Raw genomic sequence first — 19,268 nt, 5'->3', positions numbered from 1 at the left:
TGAGGTATTGGCTATACAGTTATGATGTTGAAGTAAGTAGACCGTTCAATGCTGAATTGCAGGTAAGATAGGCAGCTTGTTGTAGAGCATGTCTTTGCCCAAACCTTGAAATAAATCCATGACACAGATTTTACAAACCACTTTGCTCCGATTAGTAAGCAGGAGGTAGAGATTAGTGGCATGCCTGTTCAGAGTTGGCGTTTACCTCGTTAGGATATTCATACTCCAAAGTCATGCGCCCAGGTTAATATACAATTTTGTACCACTTTTTTTTTGTTAATCACAAATACTTTACATCATTCAAAGAACAAGTGAACAACAATGATGGACAAACCGCATCATGTACAAACTCAGTCGACATATTTATCCTGTACCATAAAACATTACAAGCTTCACCTTCATATCTTCTCCATACTACAGTATTTATGGTACATTGGTACCTGCCCTTGTCATATGACCTTCTTGCTTAATACCTCTACCCATTATACCAATGTGACTCTGCCACACCTGCAAACAACAAAAACTCACCTCTAAACTCCGTCCATATTCTTCATAACCCATATATTGATCATTTCCTCATAAGCATGACATTTTCTAAATTTTAAACTTAACAGCCTTAGCATTATACACTAACACCAGACCTTTAATCTTTTCCTTTGGCGTACTCTCATGTCTAAACATCCTACAATTCCGCTCCTTCCAAATCCAATATACACAGGCTGCAAAAGATAATCTTTGGACAACATTCCATACCTTTTTTGGGCATTTTGTATCTATAAACCAACTGACATTATTTTCCCATTTATCAATTACACCATATCCCTTGGCTTTATCCGTAACTTCCTGCCAAAACCATCTTGGAAATTCACAATCAGAATCCAGTCCGGATATCCGTGATCCGGCCCTTGCTGTTCTAAAAATAAATAAAAAATAAATAAATCAAGTTGACTGTTAGAAAACACACATTCATACTTCTTCAAGGGACTGGATACTTAATCTGCCTCTCATGGCTAACCACACCATAGTTACCCAATTAACTTCATTCCCATAGTCTCTTGTATCCTTCCTTCCAAACATTTCTCACAACTTTTGCCCCTTCATTACACATTTAATTATAGCTATAGCTTCTAATGACTAAACTGGTAACTTTGTCATATAAAAAGTTCTACAACATAATGTTTATTTCTATAAATATAAATAAATAAATATTAAAATAAAATACTAACTTGGTTTGGTTCTAACATTTTAGAATTTGTCTCCAAAAAGCCCAAACTTACCACAAGTTAAAAGCGTACTATAGACCTAATCCCCTCCCTGTTCCGTGATATCCCAAATTGATCCGACGACCTGCATCTTCTTTTACAGTTCCTTTTCCCCTCACGGTATGATCCTTTTTTGTTCTTTACTTATTGTTTTGATTATGATATATATGCATATATACATGTGTTATAGTTGAATTCTAATTGTTAAAAAAACATACATTCATGACAATACTAGTATCAAGTTGGGTAAATTTTAACTTTCCAACCTTCGTAGTTTTTTTTTTTATCAATTGCTTCTTTCTTTACTGGGTGAGGTGAACCAATAAATGCAGTAAAATACCAAATAACAAGTGTAAGTTATAACGGAAAGTTAATTTGAGTACAAGGGTAAACAAAAAGTACAAAAGTACAATCTCCAGCCGTTGGATCAAAGCTTTGGACGGCTCAGAACTTCCTCCTTTTCCTTCTCCGGCTAGCAGCTTGCTTCTTCTCCGGCGGTCCCCTCAGCCACCACCTTCTTCTTCTCCGGCGAGTTAACCACCGCCACCACCATCATCTCCGACCATCCCAACCATGGCGCCGGCAACAAGGGTTTCGCCCGTACCGTAGCAAACCGTCACCAACTTTTGGATCGCCGCCCATCAAATCCATACGATTCCCATATGCGTCCCTTGACGGTTAGCTTAGAAGATAAGGGCCACTGGCCCGTACCGTATACACCCGAAAACGAACCTGATTCTCGTCAGAAAGTCACAGGAGATGTCGCCGGAAGTGGTGGCAGTGGTTGTTGGCCGGAGAAGAAGGAAGAAGGAGGAGGTGTGTTGGTTGCCGGAGAAGGAGGTGGCCGGAGAAGAAGGAAGAAGGTTGTACTTTTTTCCCCCTTGTACTCAAAATAACACACCCTTATATTATAATTTTTTTCTTTGATTAATGTGAGCTTTTTTTCATATTTACTACTATGAAAATAAAAATCAGAATGCTATCAAATTGTTACATATTTAGAAGATAAAAATATGATAATAGCAATTGAAAGAAATCTTACCCTCAAACTTGGGGGACTTGATGAGTATGGTGAAGATCTCACCAAAACAAGCCCTATTTTATATGTATATATCGACTGAAGAAAAGAAAGAAGCTTGGAGAAGGAGAGTTTTGCTTAATTAATCTATGTATATGTAAATCGATCTCTAATAAATAAAAAAGAAGGAAGGATCTAGCTTTAAAGGAAAGGAGAGTCCAAGCCTCCAATGGGGCCTGCATCTAATGAAACAAGGAAAGAAAAAAAGAGAGAGAGGAGATCGAAGAGAGAGAGAGGAGGAAGAAAGAGAGAGGCTAATCCTAAGGAGGATAAGAAATAACAATAATATTCCTATATATAGGGAATCGGCCAAGGAAAGAGGAAGAGAGAGAGAGGCAAAAGGAGAAGGGAGACGAGGCTGGAGGGCAAGGATGTGGGCCCCATCCATGGCTCCTAGTTAGAATCCAAGAAAGAGAGAGGGGAGATTTAGGAGAGAAAAAGGAAGAGGCTTGGAAAGAAAGGATAGGCTAAGTCAAGGTTAGGAAATTAGACCTTGACCCAACTATGGAAGTAGCTTAATTTATATAAAGGCTTGAGAGCCCACACAACTTACAGTGAAAAGGCTAAGTTCCTAGGCTGGTGCCCAAGCTTCACGACAATGGACCAAGACTTTCTTCTCACACCCTCTACTTACATCAATCCGAAAGTTATCATTATATATTCATATTTATGAATATTGGTAAGGACAATTTATGAATCGTCACATCATGATTCCAAATGTTGACTACCTTGTACCTTGGGATTTGGGCCAGGGCCCATATCTGACAGGGCCCAGTACTCAAATATACCCTAATTGGAGGCCTATAAATACTCCTTATCATAGGTTGTCAATTCATTCCATACACATTCTCTTTCACACACACGTTTATAACATTCTCTGCAACAGCAGAGAATATACAGCAGCAGCAATACATTCATATTTATCAATATTCATTATCAATCAATCATTATATCAAATTCATTTTACACCCATATCCTCCATAGATCAATAAATCTCTATGGGAAAATCATCTTACACCTTAGATTCGTCAAGAATTTATTAGGTTTGTACTACTTCGTAGAAGATCTTGATGATTTTCGTGGTTAAATCCATTCGTGATTGAGCTCCTCATTTTAATGCTCAAACATATATCATTATCAAAATGCTTTTAAGAATATATATGCAGGAAAGAAATAATGTATACACATGAATTCATTTAAGAATATTTGTATAAAAACGGGAAAAAATAATAAGACGCTCTAAAATATACATAAGCTAATAATAAAAACAAATAAGTAAAGCTACATATATTTTAAAGAACTTTCTTCAAAAATAGAAATATCCACAAACATTTTTATAACAAAAACACATTTAGATATCAACGAAAAACCTATTCACACCAATTAATATATAACATCATTTACGTTCTTTAATATTTGTAATGAAAAAAAAAGAGAGTATGTACCTATGATCTTTGAAGTTAACTATGATGTGAGGGGTCATCTACTCATCTTACAACTTATCAACCTTCCCCATAAAAACCTCCAAACTAATTCCATATAAAATTGAAATAGTGAACCATCTTTCTTTGGTGGTCATGTATCAAATTTTCATGAAAAACTTTGGTAAACATGTTATTAGAAGAAAGGATGATCAACAAAGCTTCCAATCTATAAAGACTCGTCCACTTTCATAGAACAACCACCACATGACACAACAACCTTAAGAACACCACCATGCATCAATATGAATTTGTAAGTTATTAATCTTATAAAATACTATATTGTAAGCCTTTTACAAATCATAAGATAAAATAAAGAATGGCTTAATGTCATATACCCATGTGGAAGGATATGAAAAATAAGGTTGTTGATATACACGTCACCTAGCAAAAAATCTCAATTTATAAGAAGACCATTCGTTGTAATTTAAATCTTTTGTGAGATGAAACTTAAACCCAGTCTAATCTGGAATGACCGTTCCAAAACCTAAAATCTGCTCCCGAACAAAATAACAAATAATACTGATGTCCTAATCAATTAAGAAAGATAAAAATAACAACATATTTTAAAAGACAAGAAAAGTAACAAAGTAAACCATATACCTTTCATATTGAATGTGAAGAGCAAGAAAATTACTAAAATAGATGAAAACCTATTTAAGAATTTTTTTTTATTTATCAAGTTGCATATAAACATTTGTCGTTGGAATTTGATTTGGATTAAAAAGAATATATAAAATAAAAATAAACAATATCTTTGTCAAAAATAATGTCTCATTTTAGGAAAAAATCAAAGGAAAAGATTAATTTCATTAACTTTTTGTCATGTACATAGGAGTAATTTTATTTTTATTTATTTGGTTTGTATATTGAAAAAGAATATAGAGTTGAGACATAGATTAGAATCCTATGTGGCAATTTTATAAAATAGCTTTGAATTTTTAGAGGTCCTAGAATCGTTCGGATTCCTACTGTTTTAATAATTATATAGATAGATTTGGTTTTTTAGATTTCCATAATGCCTAAAATATATTTTCTTATGTTTTTTTTTGTTGCTAGCTATTTTGAACAAATTCTATGCTAAAATATGTGGTTAGTGTTATTTACTACGTACGGTATCTTATGAAAATCATTTCTTTATAAAAATATAGATTTAGCATTATAAAGATATCATCTCCAATTTTTATCAAACTGTTTATCAGAAGGATTTAATATAGTTGGCAATACACAAATATGTTTTAATCCAACATATACATTCAACAGAATATTATTAATATAAAATATAAAATATAACAACACACCGTTGCATAGCTGATTCGATATGATTTAATTAATGACTCGATGATCTTATTCCCTCCAACTCTGTAGCAACTTCTTTCATAGTTGGCCGTAGTTTACCATTCAAATTCAAGCATCTTTTTGCAAGTTTCGCAACTGCTATGAGGTGCTCTTTTGGACCATCTGACACTCGATGATCAATGTTTTCCAGTATAAGCCCTTCATCCATTGACAAAATGAATGTTGCCAAGCTTCTCGATTCCCCCGGGCCTATCGAATATATAGGCTTCTTTCCAGTCAAAAGCTCAACCAGAACAATCCCAAAGCTGTAAACGTCACTTTTTTCCGTAAATTGATTTGATTGAAAGTACTCAGGATCTAAGTACCCATAGGTCCCTTTGACTAAGGTACTCAAATGAGTTTGATCACCCATGACAGACTTTGAAATTCCAAAATCTGATAGTTTTGCTCTAAATTTTTCATCCAAAAGTATGTTGGAAGATTTAATGTCTCGATGATATATAGGAATGGAAGTTGCCGAATGCATATAGGCAAGAGCTCCAGCAACCTCGGTAGCAATTGTTATCCTGATGCTCCACAAAGTAGGAAACTCGTAACTCTCATCGTGTATGAACTGGAAGAGATCACCATTTGGGATAAATTCGTAGACCAGAACTGGGACTTCGGTTTCTAAACAACATCCCAATAGCTTTACCACATTTCTGTGGCTAATTTGGGAAAGTAAAAATACCTCATTGATAAATGACTCAACTTGAGTTTCATCCACCAATACAGACCTCTTTACTGCTACTATTTTTCCATTTGGTAACATGCCTTTGTATACTGTTCCTTGCCCTCCTCGTCCAACTATTCTGTTGTTGTTGTATTGATCGGTGGCCTTTTCTAACTCTCTTGCTCTGAAAATTCTAGTTCTCTCAATTGCATCTTCACCGTTTGACGTTTGTTGTTGCAACAACAATCCACCGTTTCTTTTAAAGAACTTCTCTCTACGCTTCTTATCTTTCCTCTTTCGGACTACTTTGCTCATCCAAAATGCTAGAACTAGTATCCAAATGCCCAATACAACTCCTGAACAAATGCAATCTCATTTTAAACTGGACCATAATAGGTTTGATATATATATATATATATATAATTACTATTAATATAGTGATTAATGTCATACTTGTGTAAAACTCAACAAAAATTAAAAAAGAGTGAACTTAACATCATATTAGATTATTTCTAACCCACCATACTCAAACTTAGTTTATTGGTGTCACGTCAGCAATACACTAACTTACCACATTTAACTACTTGTATCATTAGTCTTCAGCTGAAATCTCAGTTTATTAGTGACACTTCATTATTTATATTAATATTTAAAAATATGTTAAATTAAATTTTAAAAACACATTAATCAAAAAAATTATGAAGAATAAAATTACAACTTTAGATAAAACTGTATTAACTAATTTTTCATAGAATATGTTTTAAATTTAGCTTTTCAAAACTAATATAAGAGTAAGTTACTGAAATGATACCAGTGGTTTGGTCAAATTTATAGGTTTCATACCTGCAAGATCGAAATTACGCAAATGATACACGTTGCTTATAATTTTGCACTCGAACCATACGTAAAACAGACGATTCTTAGTTGCATCGTTAATTAGTCACATGTGTCTTGCACATGAGGTATGCAACATGTAAAAAAAAACCATAGGTGTCATCCGTGGTAATTTATACTTATTATTTATCAACAAGTTTGTATTTTATCAAAATATATTACCGATTTAAAATAATTTGTTATTATTATTTTAAAGAAAATATATGTTGTCGTGTACATCAAAATTTGTTATCAGAGTTTAAGGTAAATGTATATCTTAATTTCATTTGAAGGATGATATTAGAGACCAGGTTTAAAGATTGATCATTAAGAGAAATAGTGACCAGAAAATGTGTTTATATGAAAGAATTACCTAATAAAATGAATATGATTGGGATTTTTTTTGAATGGACAATAACTGATTGTCCTGGGCAAGCAAATGATACATATCCTAGCGGACAAGTAGTACAATTGTAACTCCCTGGAGTATTAATGCATTGACCATAGCAAGGGTAGATTTGTAGATGCTCGCACTCATCGATGTCTACAAGTCAACCAGTAAGAAAATATTCAAGTCAGAGAATTGTCATGAAATTATCTATATCTATAAAAAAACATTATTATAATCTACATTTTAGTTGTCTAACTTTAATATTAAGAACTAATTATTTGGTAAGTTATTAATTATATGTAGAAAAATTTAATATTAATTACTCAACATTTAAAATATACTCCTAACTTTTTATATTATAAACAAATTTAGAGTTACAGACTTCTTTTAGGGTTGTTTGGAATTGCATTTCTAAATTGGATCCAAAGGCATATATAATTACAACAAGAATATCAAACTTCTTGATAGGTAGTGCGTAGATGGTATCTGTGTGATGGGTTTACATTTAGATTGCGTTTTGAAGAAGAAGTCCCAGCCCAATAAGTGTAACCTCTATGGATTTGCATATAATCAATTTTGATTCTTCTTAGTTAATGATTGTTTTTGTTGAGTATGTTTTAAATAAACTAGACTGGTATTTGCGCAATACGGCGGCGGCGGTGTGATTTTTAAGGTAAAAATAATTTCATTATGGCCGGAGATGTGATGAATTTTTGCGGTGAGATGTGAAAGGAGGAGGAGCGGACGAATTGTGAGTTAGGTTTATTGCTTTGTGTTTCTGTGCGAGACAGAGATGGAGGCTGAATTTTTTTGTGATGGCATTTTAGTCACAGTATATAAAATGAAAATAAAGATGTATTAAGACGGAGGGTAAACTAGATATATCAAGTTCTAAAATTAAAGAAAGGGGGATTCAGTTTATTTTATAACGGAGTATATATAGAAATTGTGGGTCTCAAACTAGTGACAGTTAATTATATACTATGTTATAATGAATAGCTTTTCCAACCCGTACGTTCAGCCCCCAACATTATTTATAATTATTATAAATGTTCTTGTGGGCTAGCTACGCCTCTTCTGCTAAGGGGATACGGGAAACTAATTACCTTGGCAGCCTTGATCAAGATATGGGTTACCCTCATAACCTTTGTCGCATTTACATCGATACCCACCACCTTCTACGTCATAACAATGGCTATTCTCTTTGCATTCTGTAGCATTGGTGCAAGTTTGGTCACGTCCAATAACCCAATCGACTACAACTTGAACAGTCGCCTCGACCCTCTTCTCTAAGCCTGAAGAATAAGCTAGATCACTGGCACCGAGAAACTTAAAAGTGCCAACCTCACCAAGGAACGCATAGCCACAGTCATTGATGGACCAAAGATCCACGTGGTTCTTAAACGATCTGAGTGTAATATTATAATATTGGAGACCTTTTCTTATAGAGGTCTGACAACAGCCTTCCCCTAAGCAACGCCCATCCGGCAATGTATCTACTGGTCCGCTGCATAGTCCAATACAACCACTGGAATAGTTGTCACCTTCTTCCCCTGTGATCAACGCATAATCATCACACCCGATGACCGTGAACATATTCTTCTCAGAGAAAGTGAATGTGTTTAAGTTAGTCGACCAAATATAATCATAACTATCCTCAGTTCCATTAGGATAGTAGCATCTATAGCTAACTCCAGTGTATATACGCAACTCTGAATCTGAAATGTTGTATATTTGGATGCTGCTATTAGTGAGGAACAACCTGGGGGGATTATAGGAAGTGTTACAAGTAACGTAGAATGTGGCGTTGTCTAGGGAACAACCCGTGTCCTGGCCTATACCGAAAGGGTATGGAACCGTTACTTGCCCGCACTTGGTTGGACATCCGGGCTTTGCTATTATGTTATTGCTCATCATACTACTACTACTACTACTCGATGATGAGTTGGAACCAGCTTCAAGAGTACTTATTACCAATGATAATATTATTATTGTTGTAAACTCTAGACACATGATCTTCATTATATGAAGAAGCATTTTCCCCCCTAATTAAATTTCTAGCTAGCTATATATAATACAGCTTTTGTGTATTTGAGCGTGTGTACTGTTTCGTTCGTAACAGTTATCAGAACAATTTATAGAGGGGCTGCAAGTAAAGTGTTAATCACGTTTAATTAAAGATGACTAGTATACCAACACACTCCACAATTAAGACTTTTCCACCACGAAATTTCCATGGATTGATCCATTTTATCATTTACCGGCCACTAATTGAAAACGGGATTATGGCTATGTGGGACCAGTTACCTTCACATTGACCCGTTGACTGCTTACGTGATGTAACACCCGTCGTTTAAAAATATGGATTTCCAAAAACTTTCGCCTAACGGCGTCAAAAGAAAGCGGAAGTAAACTTTAAAAGTCCAAACCAACATAATCTATTTGGTTTATTCATTAAATAGTGTTATTAGCCATATCATCAAAATAAGTTCAAATGGAAACCCATCGGTTGCCCAACATTAAACAGCCGACTACATAATCAAGACAAGTCATTATTATCTAAACATAAAGCAAATGTATAAAGTGAGCAGCCACTATGGGTAAACTATAGCCAGCTTCAAGATCATCTACCCATGTTTCACGTCTTCTCACATCTACCTGCTCACTAATGTTGGACCTGAGGGAACAACACATTTTAAAAGAGCAAGTGTTAGCTAACGAATTAGCTAAGTAAGATAACACCTCATTAATAAAACATTTGTCCATTTAAACATTATATAAAAGTCATATTAAATCGTTAAGGCACATATCACATCAATGCATCACATCATCCATAACATATCATCGCATCAAACATCATCATAATTGGTTGAATCACCCTAGATGTGCCTAGTCATCTTTTACTTCATATATATCATATAAGCATCATCGTATAGTGTGACATAAGTCACTTACATTAGGTGTGGCATAGGTCACTCATCACATATAAGGTGTAAGTTTGTGTGTAGGCGATCATAAGACCTAACAGGGAACCTCACACCCGAGTGGATGGATAAGCTTTTCAGCGGTCCATCAGTGTCGTTAAAGAATGGGAAGCCAATCCAGGAGTAATCCGTATGTTCAATGACAATGGGGCTGGTAAGACCTCCCGTATTACTCTTCACATTATACCTCGTTGCAAGGAGCCACCCGAGCAACCACATCAACGCACTTAACCGGGCTAGGGCAAGTATGGGTTAAGCTTAACACTTCCACGTTAAATTTACGAGCTCGATTTCACATCACATATACTTTAGGTGTTTACACAACCTAAACAATCATCACATATATACATCTTTACGTTTGGGCCCTTAAATGTGTACGTGACATGGCAACTTAAAGAGTCTAGTGAACTAGATGAACAAGCCATGTAGTCATGCACATTATACATATCATCAACATATAACACATTTCTATTCATCTCAAGACATTACATAACATTTCATAGCATATCATTACATCGCATACATTGTTACATCACGTGCATCATCATATATCATTCCATATTGTATATCTTTACAACATTGCATATCATTTATCATCTCATATCGTACATCATTTCATAAAATCTTTCGTATCATAATATATATGTATATATATATATATATTTATCATTTCATATCATCTATCATTTCATATCATATAATCTATCAAACATACATAGCATCTCATATCAATACATATCATTGGGGCAGCATTTCAGGCTTCAATATACATCTACATAGCATAGCCCATATCACCTCCCATATAATCCCGAATACCCATAAGCAAACAAGATACCATTTGGGGAAGTTATTATATGAAAACTATGTTTTTGTTGAACCCTCAGCGTGTCAAAGTAGTGTATCTTACCTCGTAGAAGAGCACAAAAAGATAACGTAAGTTACCGAGCTTTGCAAGTATTCCCAACTACCTATAATCATTAGACAACATAATGAGCTAACAAGTACCCACTTACTTATGGTCATTACTCAAGTCTAAATACCTATAAACATGACTCATGACAATGCTTGATGCATTGGACATTCGTTTAATACATAAGGGTTTACATAACTCGACGGAACTCGACATTCACTTACTAAATTAACCTTTTTGGAAACTTGACATCATCATCATATTTTATAAGTATTACCATTAGAAAGTAGACTCTCTCACGATTCTGTAGATAGCTTATTTGTTAAAAACGGAGTTACGGTTCAAAAGTTATGGCCATTTGAAAATTCTGCCGCTGTTGCGTCGCAACTAAAGGTCACTGTTTTCTAGTTGCGCAGCAGCTTAGTAGCTGCGGCGCAGCTAGCCCCGAATCTGCACAAACCTTATTGTTTAACCTCCAAAACTTAACCAAACACACCCCAAACGACCCATAACCTTATGAACGACTTTTGTGCCTCAAAATTCACCATTTTAAGACCATAATGATGCAATGAAATCATTGATTAATCCTTACTTGATTTGCATCACATAATTAAACGTTTTAGGTCAACGAATCAACGTTTAAGACATCAATTGATCATCTAATGACCTGAATCAGTTATGGATCTGATTATATGATTGAAATAACATAAAATCAATGTTATTATACATGGGATACCTGAAGATTACAAAGAGAATTCAAAAACTTGATCAAAACACTCTCGAATCAACCAAACGAAGATGAAATCGAACAAGGAATTGATTATGGCAATGGGGAATGGTTAGGGCTCAAAGAGAAAAGGATATTATGAATGATTAGAAGCTAAAGACCTGCTCTTTGACCCTAATCCCGTTTTTGACTTTCACCCTATGTCAAAACTCGTCCCTAAGCTTCCAAACGTCACATTATTAGCCCTAAACACCTATATGAACTATATACAACTCAATAAACACTTTGAACACCTCTAAAGGCATATAACTACATCTTAAACACATTACTACGTCAATCAATAAGACATTCAAGTCTCACACGCATAACACATTAACTACATATAAGCTTTAAATTTAACATGGACGTAACGGACACGTTACGTTGACTTAACGACTCAAGTCAACCGTTAAATAAAAAGTTTGGGATGTTACACGTGACATGCACACAATAACTTTTTGAGATTAGTTTATGCATACAATTAAAAAAAACAAATTATTTTTTTTCAAATTCGTCAGAAACTGCAAATACTCGCTGAAAAACTTAAAAATCCGATTAAACCTTCGTTTCTTTGAATTAGACCACGAAATTCGCACCAAAATACTCAAAAATCAACCGTGAATAAACCCTCAACAAAAGTTAAACCGATTGAGACTCGCTGGAAAATTCACAAACTCGCCGGAAAAATTAAAATCACCATCACTTTGTTGTTTATTCGAGTTTCGACTTGAAACCAACACCAAACTGCTCAAAGTTGTTGTCCGAAACTCGAAGAAAAAACAAAGTTATGGTGATTTTAAATTTTCCGGCGAGTTGATGAATTATCCGGCGAGTGTCAATTGGTTTAACTTTTGCCGAGGGTTTGTTCACGGCTGATTTTTGAGTATTTTAGTGCCAATTTCGTGGTCTAATTCGAAGAAACGAAGGTTTAATCGGATTTTTAAGTTTTCCGGCGAGTATTTGCAGTTTCCGGCGAGTTTGAAAAAAAATTATCTGCTTTTTTTAATTGTGTGCATAAACTAATCTCAAAAAGTTATTGTGTGCATAAACTAATCCCAAAAAGTTATTGTGTGCATGTCACGTAAGCAGTCAACGTGAAAGTGCCCGGTCACTTTTGCATGCTATAGGACTATTGAACAAGTTTCCTGAATACAATAAAGCTGACATAAAGTTCGTGCACACAATAACTTTTGAACATTAATTGACTGCATTTCTGGGTACTTATCCCTTTTTTTTTCCTAATCAGGTCACATCAAAAGTTTTTTTAAAAAAATATGTCTACAACATAGAGCAATTGTAATGGAATGACATATGGACGCCGTTGATGATAAGACTTCAACCACATCATGTAGGACCATTATAAGCTTAAAGTCTTTTTGGTGTGGAAGATTCAAGGTACGTGGATAGATCCACATTGAACCATTAATTACAAACACTCTTAGACTGGATATCCACGTGACTGTTTTCAAACCATTACATAGTCATCTCATTATATAGCTCTACTTGTTGAGATCGATCGAGTGGTGGTGTACGTTTTTTTTCGTTATATTATTTAGAGTTAATTGCAAGATTGGTCCCTGTGGTTTGTACAATTTAGCAAGGAGGGTCTCTTTTCGAGAATCGTTGCAATGGGGGTCCCTATTTTGAGAATTTTTTGCAAAATTGGTCCCTTTTTGACGGATCCGTTAAAGGTGGCCATTAAGTGTGCACGTGTGCCGCACGTGTGGGGGTATTTACGTACTTTCTACCCACAGGGACCCCCATTGCTAAAATGGAAAAACCACAGGGACCAATCTTGCAACTTTTTTAAAAATCCATCACTAAATAATACTACCTTTTAACTTTCCCAAATTTTTTTTTTTTATTAAGTTATTAAGTTAAATATAATTTATAACACTTTTTAACTTTTCATGATTATTTGTTGTTAAAAAACTAAAAACATATAACCACTAAAAATTAAAAGGTATTATTTAGTGATGGATTTTTAAAAATTATAAGTTTATAAAACTTTTTAAAAAGGTAAAAGGTATTAGTTAGTGATGGATTTTTAAAAATTGTAAGTTTATAAGACTTTTTTAAAAGTTAAAAGTTATTATTTTTTTTTCGAACATTCAGTTGGTATGCGACATCACGGCCCATGGTCAATATCTCGTATTTAGTGATGGATTTTTAAAAATTGTAAGTTTATAAAACTTTTTAAAAAGTTAAAAGGTATTACTTAGTGATAAATTTTTAAAAATTGTAAGTTTATAAAACTTTTTAAAAAGGTATTAGTTAGTGATGAATTTTTAAAAATTATAAGTTTATAAGACTTTTTAAAGTTAAAAGTTTTTTTTTTTTTTCGAACATTCAGTCGGTATGCAACATCACGGAAACCTCACCGTATAATGGTGAAGCCTTGCACGTATCCTAGATAACGAGATGTTGACCATGAGCCGTTACAAGTATTCAAAGGAAAAAACCCCAAGATTTGACATCCCTAGGGATCGAACTCAAGACCTTGAGTAAAATCTGGGATGCCTCTGACCAGTTGGACTAATCATCATTGGCTAAAAGTTATTATTTTAGTGATGGATTTTTAAAAATTGTAAGTTTATACAAATTTTTAAATATTTAGTGGTGCGTTTTTAAAATTATAAGTTTAAAAAGTAAGTTTTATAAACTTAGAGTTTTTAAAAATTCATCACTAACTAATACCTTTTAACTTTTTAAAAAGTTTTATAAACGTACAATTTTTAAAAATCCATCACTAAATAAATACCTTTTAATTTTTAAAAAGTTTTATAAACTTACAAATTTTAAAAATTCATCACTAACTAATATCTTTTAACTTTTTAAAAAGTTTTATTAAATTTACAATTTTTAAAAATCCATCACTAAATGATACCTTTTAATTTTTAGTGGTTATATGTTTTTAGTTCTTTAACAACAAATAATCATGAAAAGATAAAAAGTGTTAAAAATTATATTTAAGTTAATAATTTAATAAAATTATTATTTTTTTTGGAAAAGTTAAAAGGTATTATTTAGTGATGGATTTTTAAAAAAGTTGCAAGATTGGTCCCTGTGGTTTTTTCATTTTAGCAATGGGGGTCCCTGTGGGGTAGAAAGTACGTAAATACCCCCACACGTGCGGCACACGTGCACACTTGACGACCACCTTTAACGGATCCGTCAAAAAGGGACCAATTTTGCAAAAAATTCTCAAAATAAGGACCCCCATTGCAACGATTCTCGAAAAAGGACCCTCCTTGCTAAATTGTACAAACCACAGGGACCAATCTTGCAATTAACTCTATTATTTAATAAAGCTAACTTAGTGAGATGATTAACTACTTTCAAACCTTTATTTTTATCTATAATGATTTTTTTTCGTCTACTTTTTCTATAAAAAATCCTTTGATGCCACCTCTATACGTTAACAGGCTAGGGATCGAGTTTTATAACTTATATCTTACGGTTCAATAACTTTGAGTCCGACATGGAACCTTTCGGAGAAAGACTTGGTAAACGCGGTTGATCTCTTGTCCTTATAGAGAAGACTCACAAATTTTCCAATTGGTCTCCTTAATTTGAATATTATATCTGCCATACAAAATTTTTTTTTTTATTTAATTTGCTTTTTTGATTTTATTCTGTATAATTATCAAAGTTGTGGTTTGATCTCTTTTGTGAGAAACGATCGATATAATCTAGTGTCTAGACTACTTTATAAAATATTAATCTTAATACTCATATCATGTACTGATTGATTATATATAGTACAATTGACTTTTTGTGTAAAGAAATCATAATTCAAACATTTTCAATCACATGCGCATGTATATGCATTACGTCTCTAATGGTAATAGTAAGAAACATCTATCGTAAAAGTATTGGTCAAAATCAAATATGTGGAATCAACCTAACCCGGCTTCACTAAATTTGTAGTGTTCACAAGGTTGTAGGTCTCAAAGACAAGATTTATTCCGGATGCTAGCTGAAATAGAAAACATTAATAGTACACAGGCAATCAGGCATGATTTGTAGCGTTAAATGTTGTAATGTCACTAATGTGCGAGGAGTCACTCTTCAATCTACTTTTATATATGGAAATTAAAACTAACGGCCTATGGTCAACATAGGAATGACAAGTTTTGGAGTTTTTTCCTCTGAATACTTGTAACGGCCTATGGTCAACATCTCGTTGTTTAGGGTACATGCAAGGCTAGCTTCACCATTATACAGTGAGATTTTCCTAACGTCGCATACCGACTGAATGTTCAAAAAAAAACCGCCTTGCTTCAAAAAATCGATCCCATATGGTGAATTTATTCGCCACCTAGCAGAAATAACCCGATACATATAGCCTTGGAGGGTGGTAGTGTAAGTACCAAATCTGGTACACGGGACTAAGGAGTTCCTGTCGATTGACCTTTTTTATTTTTTAATATTGTTTGTTAAATATATAATTTACTTTATATTATAATCATTGATAATTTGAAAAGTTACGGTTATAGCTGGATGAAGACTAATTGTAAACAAAATTGGTAATTTGATAATATAACCATTGATAATTTAATAAGTATTGGTTATAGCTTGATGAAGACTAATTGTAAAAGTGGTTGGGTTATTTATTTTTTATTTTTTTTATATATATAAGTAATTTTTTTTTATTATTATTCAATTAGTTGGATATTTGGGATAAACATGAGTTTTGTATTTTATCTATTTTGTTTTAATAAAATTATTATTTTAAGAAAAAAGTTTAAAAGTATAAGTTGGTGATAGAAAACTAAAAAGTGTAAATTCATTTAGACATGTTTTGATTTAATTAAATTTAAGAAATTAAGAGTTATGATTGGTCAATTGATATTAGGTTAGTTACTTTTTTAATATAGATATATATATTAAGATACAATAAGATTGCATACTTTCTTTTAAAAGCATTTGGGCCTAATATATGTGGACTGGACCCAATTAGGGGTGATCAAAATACAGGCCAACCCGTTAAACCCGTTTAATCGGCTCGAAAAAAACCGAGCCCGATCCAACCTGTTAAGTATATGGTCAGGTCCGCAGACCTATATTTTATGAAATCTCGGGTTGCGGGTCGGGCTGGGCTAACCCAGGAAAAAACCCAAGAACCCGTCAACCCGACCAACATTGACATTACATTGTTATATGACTCATGTAAACTCACAAAAATATATATTATATATTACAATAATATTTTTACTAGTATTTTTATATATTTATATATGTATTTCAGTATTTGATTTGGTTTTGAATTCCATCCAACACACTTTTTTTATGACAAAATCATGTTAATAATGTAATTAGGAATTCTCACATAATTTCTTAATGTTATTGTTGATAGTTAAAGCACAACCAAAACGAGAACCATAATGAGATATTGTATTGTAGTTAAACCATTCTTAAGAAAACCATAAGAACACTTAAAAACCATGAAATATATTGTTGTTCTCCAGGTTACAGGTTGGCCCGTAAAAAACTCGAGCCCACATGTTAACCCAGACCGGATCGACCCAATGAAACATGGGCCGGTCCTCAGTCCACATATTTTGTATTTTTCGAGTCACGGGCCGGGTCGGGTTGAGGTTGGATCGGGCCAGACTGAGCCCATGATCACCCCTAGACCCAATCTTGCTTTATAGGCCTCGTGCCCTCATCAAAAAAGCATAGTAATAAACTAATAATGCCTAGTCGTGCTCATTAAGACTGGTTTCATCTAGGCTAGTAACTTAAGTAGATAAAGTCCTACTAGCAATATTTAATTAAAGATTATTAGGTAGGTAAAGTCCTACTAACATTCTTTATATGGATCCATATAAATTGTGAATGTGTCGTGATTTGTATGCAAGAGATAACATGTAATACACATCATACCTATCCAAAATGTTGATGACAACTTGTGTATGAATATATGCATATACATTCACTATGCTGTTTTAGTGTTTAACTTTTACATAGATGAAGTTAGTTCTCGAGGAAAGATAGCGGCCAAGTAGAAGTTGGATATAGTACATAGCTTTTGGATAAAATATGTCAATATGTATTTGTTTTTGATGGTTAAAAGACCCGACGATCATGAGCTCCCAAGTGCCCAAATTTATCATTAAATATGTCCTTTGTCGTTAGACGTGTTTGTGGTAAAATAATAATATATGTTGGAATTATGTCATCTTATTTTGAAACATGAATGGGTCATTAAGGATAGTAGACAAACAAACGGGTCATGTGTCTTTTAGTCGTATGAATGGCTTAAGTGAAAAGTTTTTCATGATCATTTTGTTCTTTAATATTCATAAATAGTGTCTGCTCTTTATGAGCGATTGAACATGTGTTTTTTCTTTTTTAAATAGCAGAAATATAAATATATATACAAAAGACAAAACTCAAGATAAGTTAGCCTAAAAGATTACATCACAAGAAGAGAATTTAAAAACTACTCTTCCCATCCAATATTTATCTTACGATTGAACATGTGTTTTAACTATTAAGTTATGGTCTTGTAGTAATAAACATGTGTAATGGTGTCAAAAAGGGGTCGTTGGCCCGTTTGAATAAACTACGGAGATTTACGAGTCAAACAAGTTTCTTACATTCTTTATAGTTGTTGTAATATAACATGATTCAATTCGTAATATACACGTATCGTGAGATCCAGAGGAACCTGTAAAGGCATTAAACATATTTGCCATTGATTTCGGGTTCCCAAAATAAGATGATTGATTTATGATGGAGTGATGAATTCGGTTCTAATGAATTCAACAGAGAAGATGGACGAATTTTATAATTTTTTGGAGGCTGTGAATTTTTTTTGTGATTAACCTTAAATTAGGGTTAATTACTCTCTATATATATAAGGAGAGTATTTTTCATATTAAGTCCCTCTGGTGTTTAATTCGTGCCTCATTAGTCCTCTCAAGTCCAATCACCTAATGGGAAACCCTATAATATGTCTTTAAGAGTAAATACATCCATCGAATATTTACTTAGACATAGGGATTTCATTATCGTCAATTATCATATCAGGAATGACACATGATCAGTGACGGTCACACTAACGTGGTTCCAACATTCTCCCACTTGACCGAGCGATCATTTATCTATGAGTATTCAAATAAGTTCCGGAATAATACTCATTTTGTTTTAAACCGAAATCATAGCCAATAAGTACAGTCGTAGAGAAGAACATCAACTCAAGACCCCCACTAGTCAAACTATGACTCAAATTTAAAACTAATAAGCAATGATCAATTGACTAAGACAAATTTTGTCACAATAATGTCAACACACTAATACGAGTACTCAAAGTGCGATTAATAGACAAACAAAATCTGAATAAGGAGGAAAAAATTTTAAACAGTAATACTAATGACCAAATAAGCACAATATGCTATTAAATTAAACTAAGTCTTTAGTAAGCCCCATCTTCGACACGTGTCCTACGAAGACATTAGGAGGAAGACCTTTGGTCATCGGATCCGCTAGCATGTCATTTGTACT

At 33.6% G+C, this 19,268-nt stretch overlaps 1 protein-coding gene across 1 annotated transcript; it reads right to left on the bottom strand.

Moving 5' to 3' along the window:
- Positions 1–5,127: 5,127 nt before the first annotated feature.
- On the bottom strand, positions 5,128–9,178 carry LOC122589818 (wall-associated receptor kinase 2-like). Its single transcript, XM_043762140.1, has 3 exons — positions 8,203–9,178; positions 7,079–7,249; positions 5,128–6,188 (listed from the first exon to the last, which is right to left on the bottom strand). Exons 1-3 carry the CDS (start codon positions 9,131–9,133, stop codon positions 5,152–5,154), a joined length of 2,139 nt encoding a protein of 712 aa, XP_043618075.1. The 5' UTR covers positions 9,134–9,178; the 3' UTR covers positions 5,128–5,151.
- Positions 9,179–19,268: the final 10,090 nt, after the last annotated feature.

The sequence above is a fragment of the Erigeron canadensis genome, chromosome 2 (genome assembly GCF_010389155.1).
Source record: "Erigeron canadensis isolate Cc75 chromosome 2, C_canadensis_v1, whole genome shotgun sequence".
NCBI lineage: Eukaryota > Viridiplantae > Streptophyta > Magnoliopsida > Asterales > Asteraceae > Erigeron > Erigeron canadensis.
The sequence above is the reverse complement of the archived record's forward strand: the minus strand, read 5'-3'. Positions and strand labels throughout refer to the sequence as shown.

Excerpts from the sequence above, each read along its gene's own strand:
- LOC122589818 (XM_043762140.1), bottom strand. The coding sequence starts at position 9,133 with ATGCTTCTTCATATAATGAAGATCATGTGTCTAGAGTTTACAACAATA. Across the intron at positions 7,250-8,202 it reads TCTTGATCAAGGCTGCCAAG|ACATCGATGAGTGCGAGCAT; the intron begins GTAATTAGTTTC and ends GTTGACTTGTAG. Across the intron at positions 6,189-7,078 it reads AATCATATTCATTTTATTAG|GAGTTGTATTGGGCATTTGG; the intron begins GTAATTCTTTCA and ends GCATTTGTTCAG.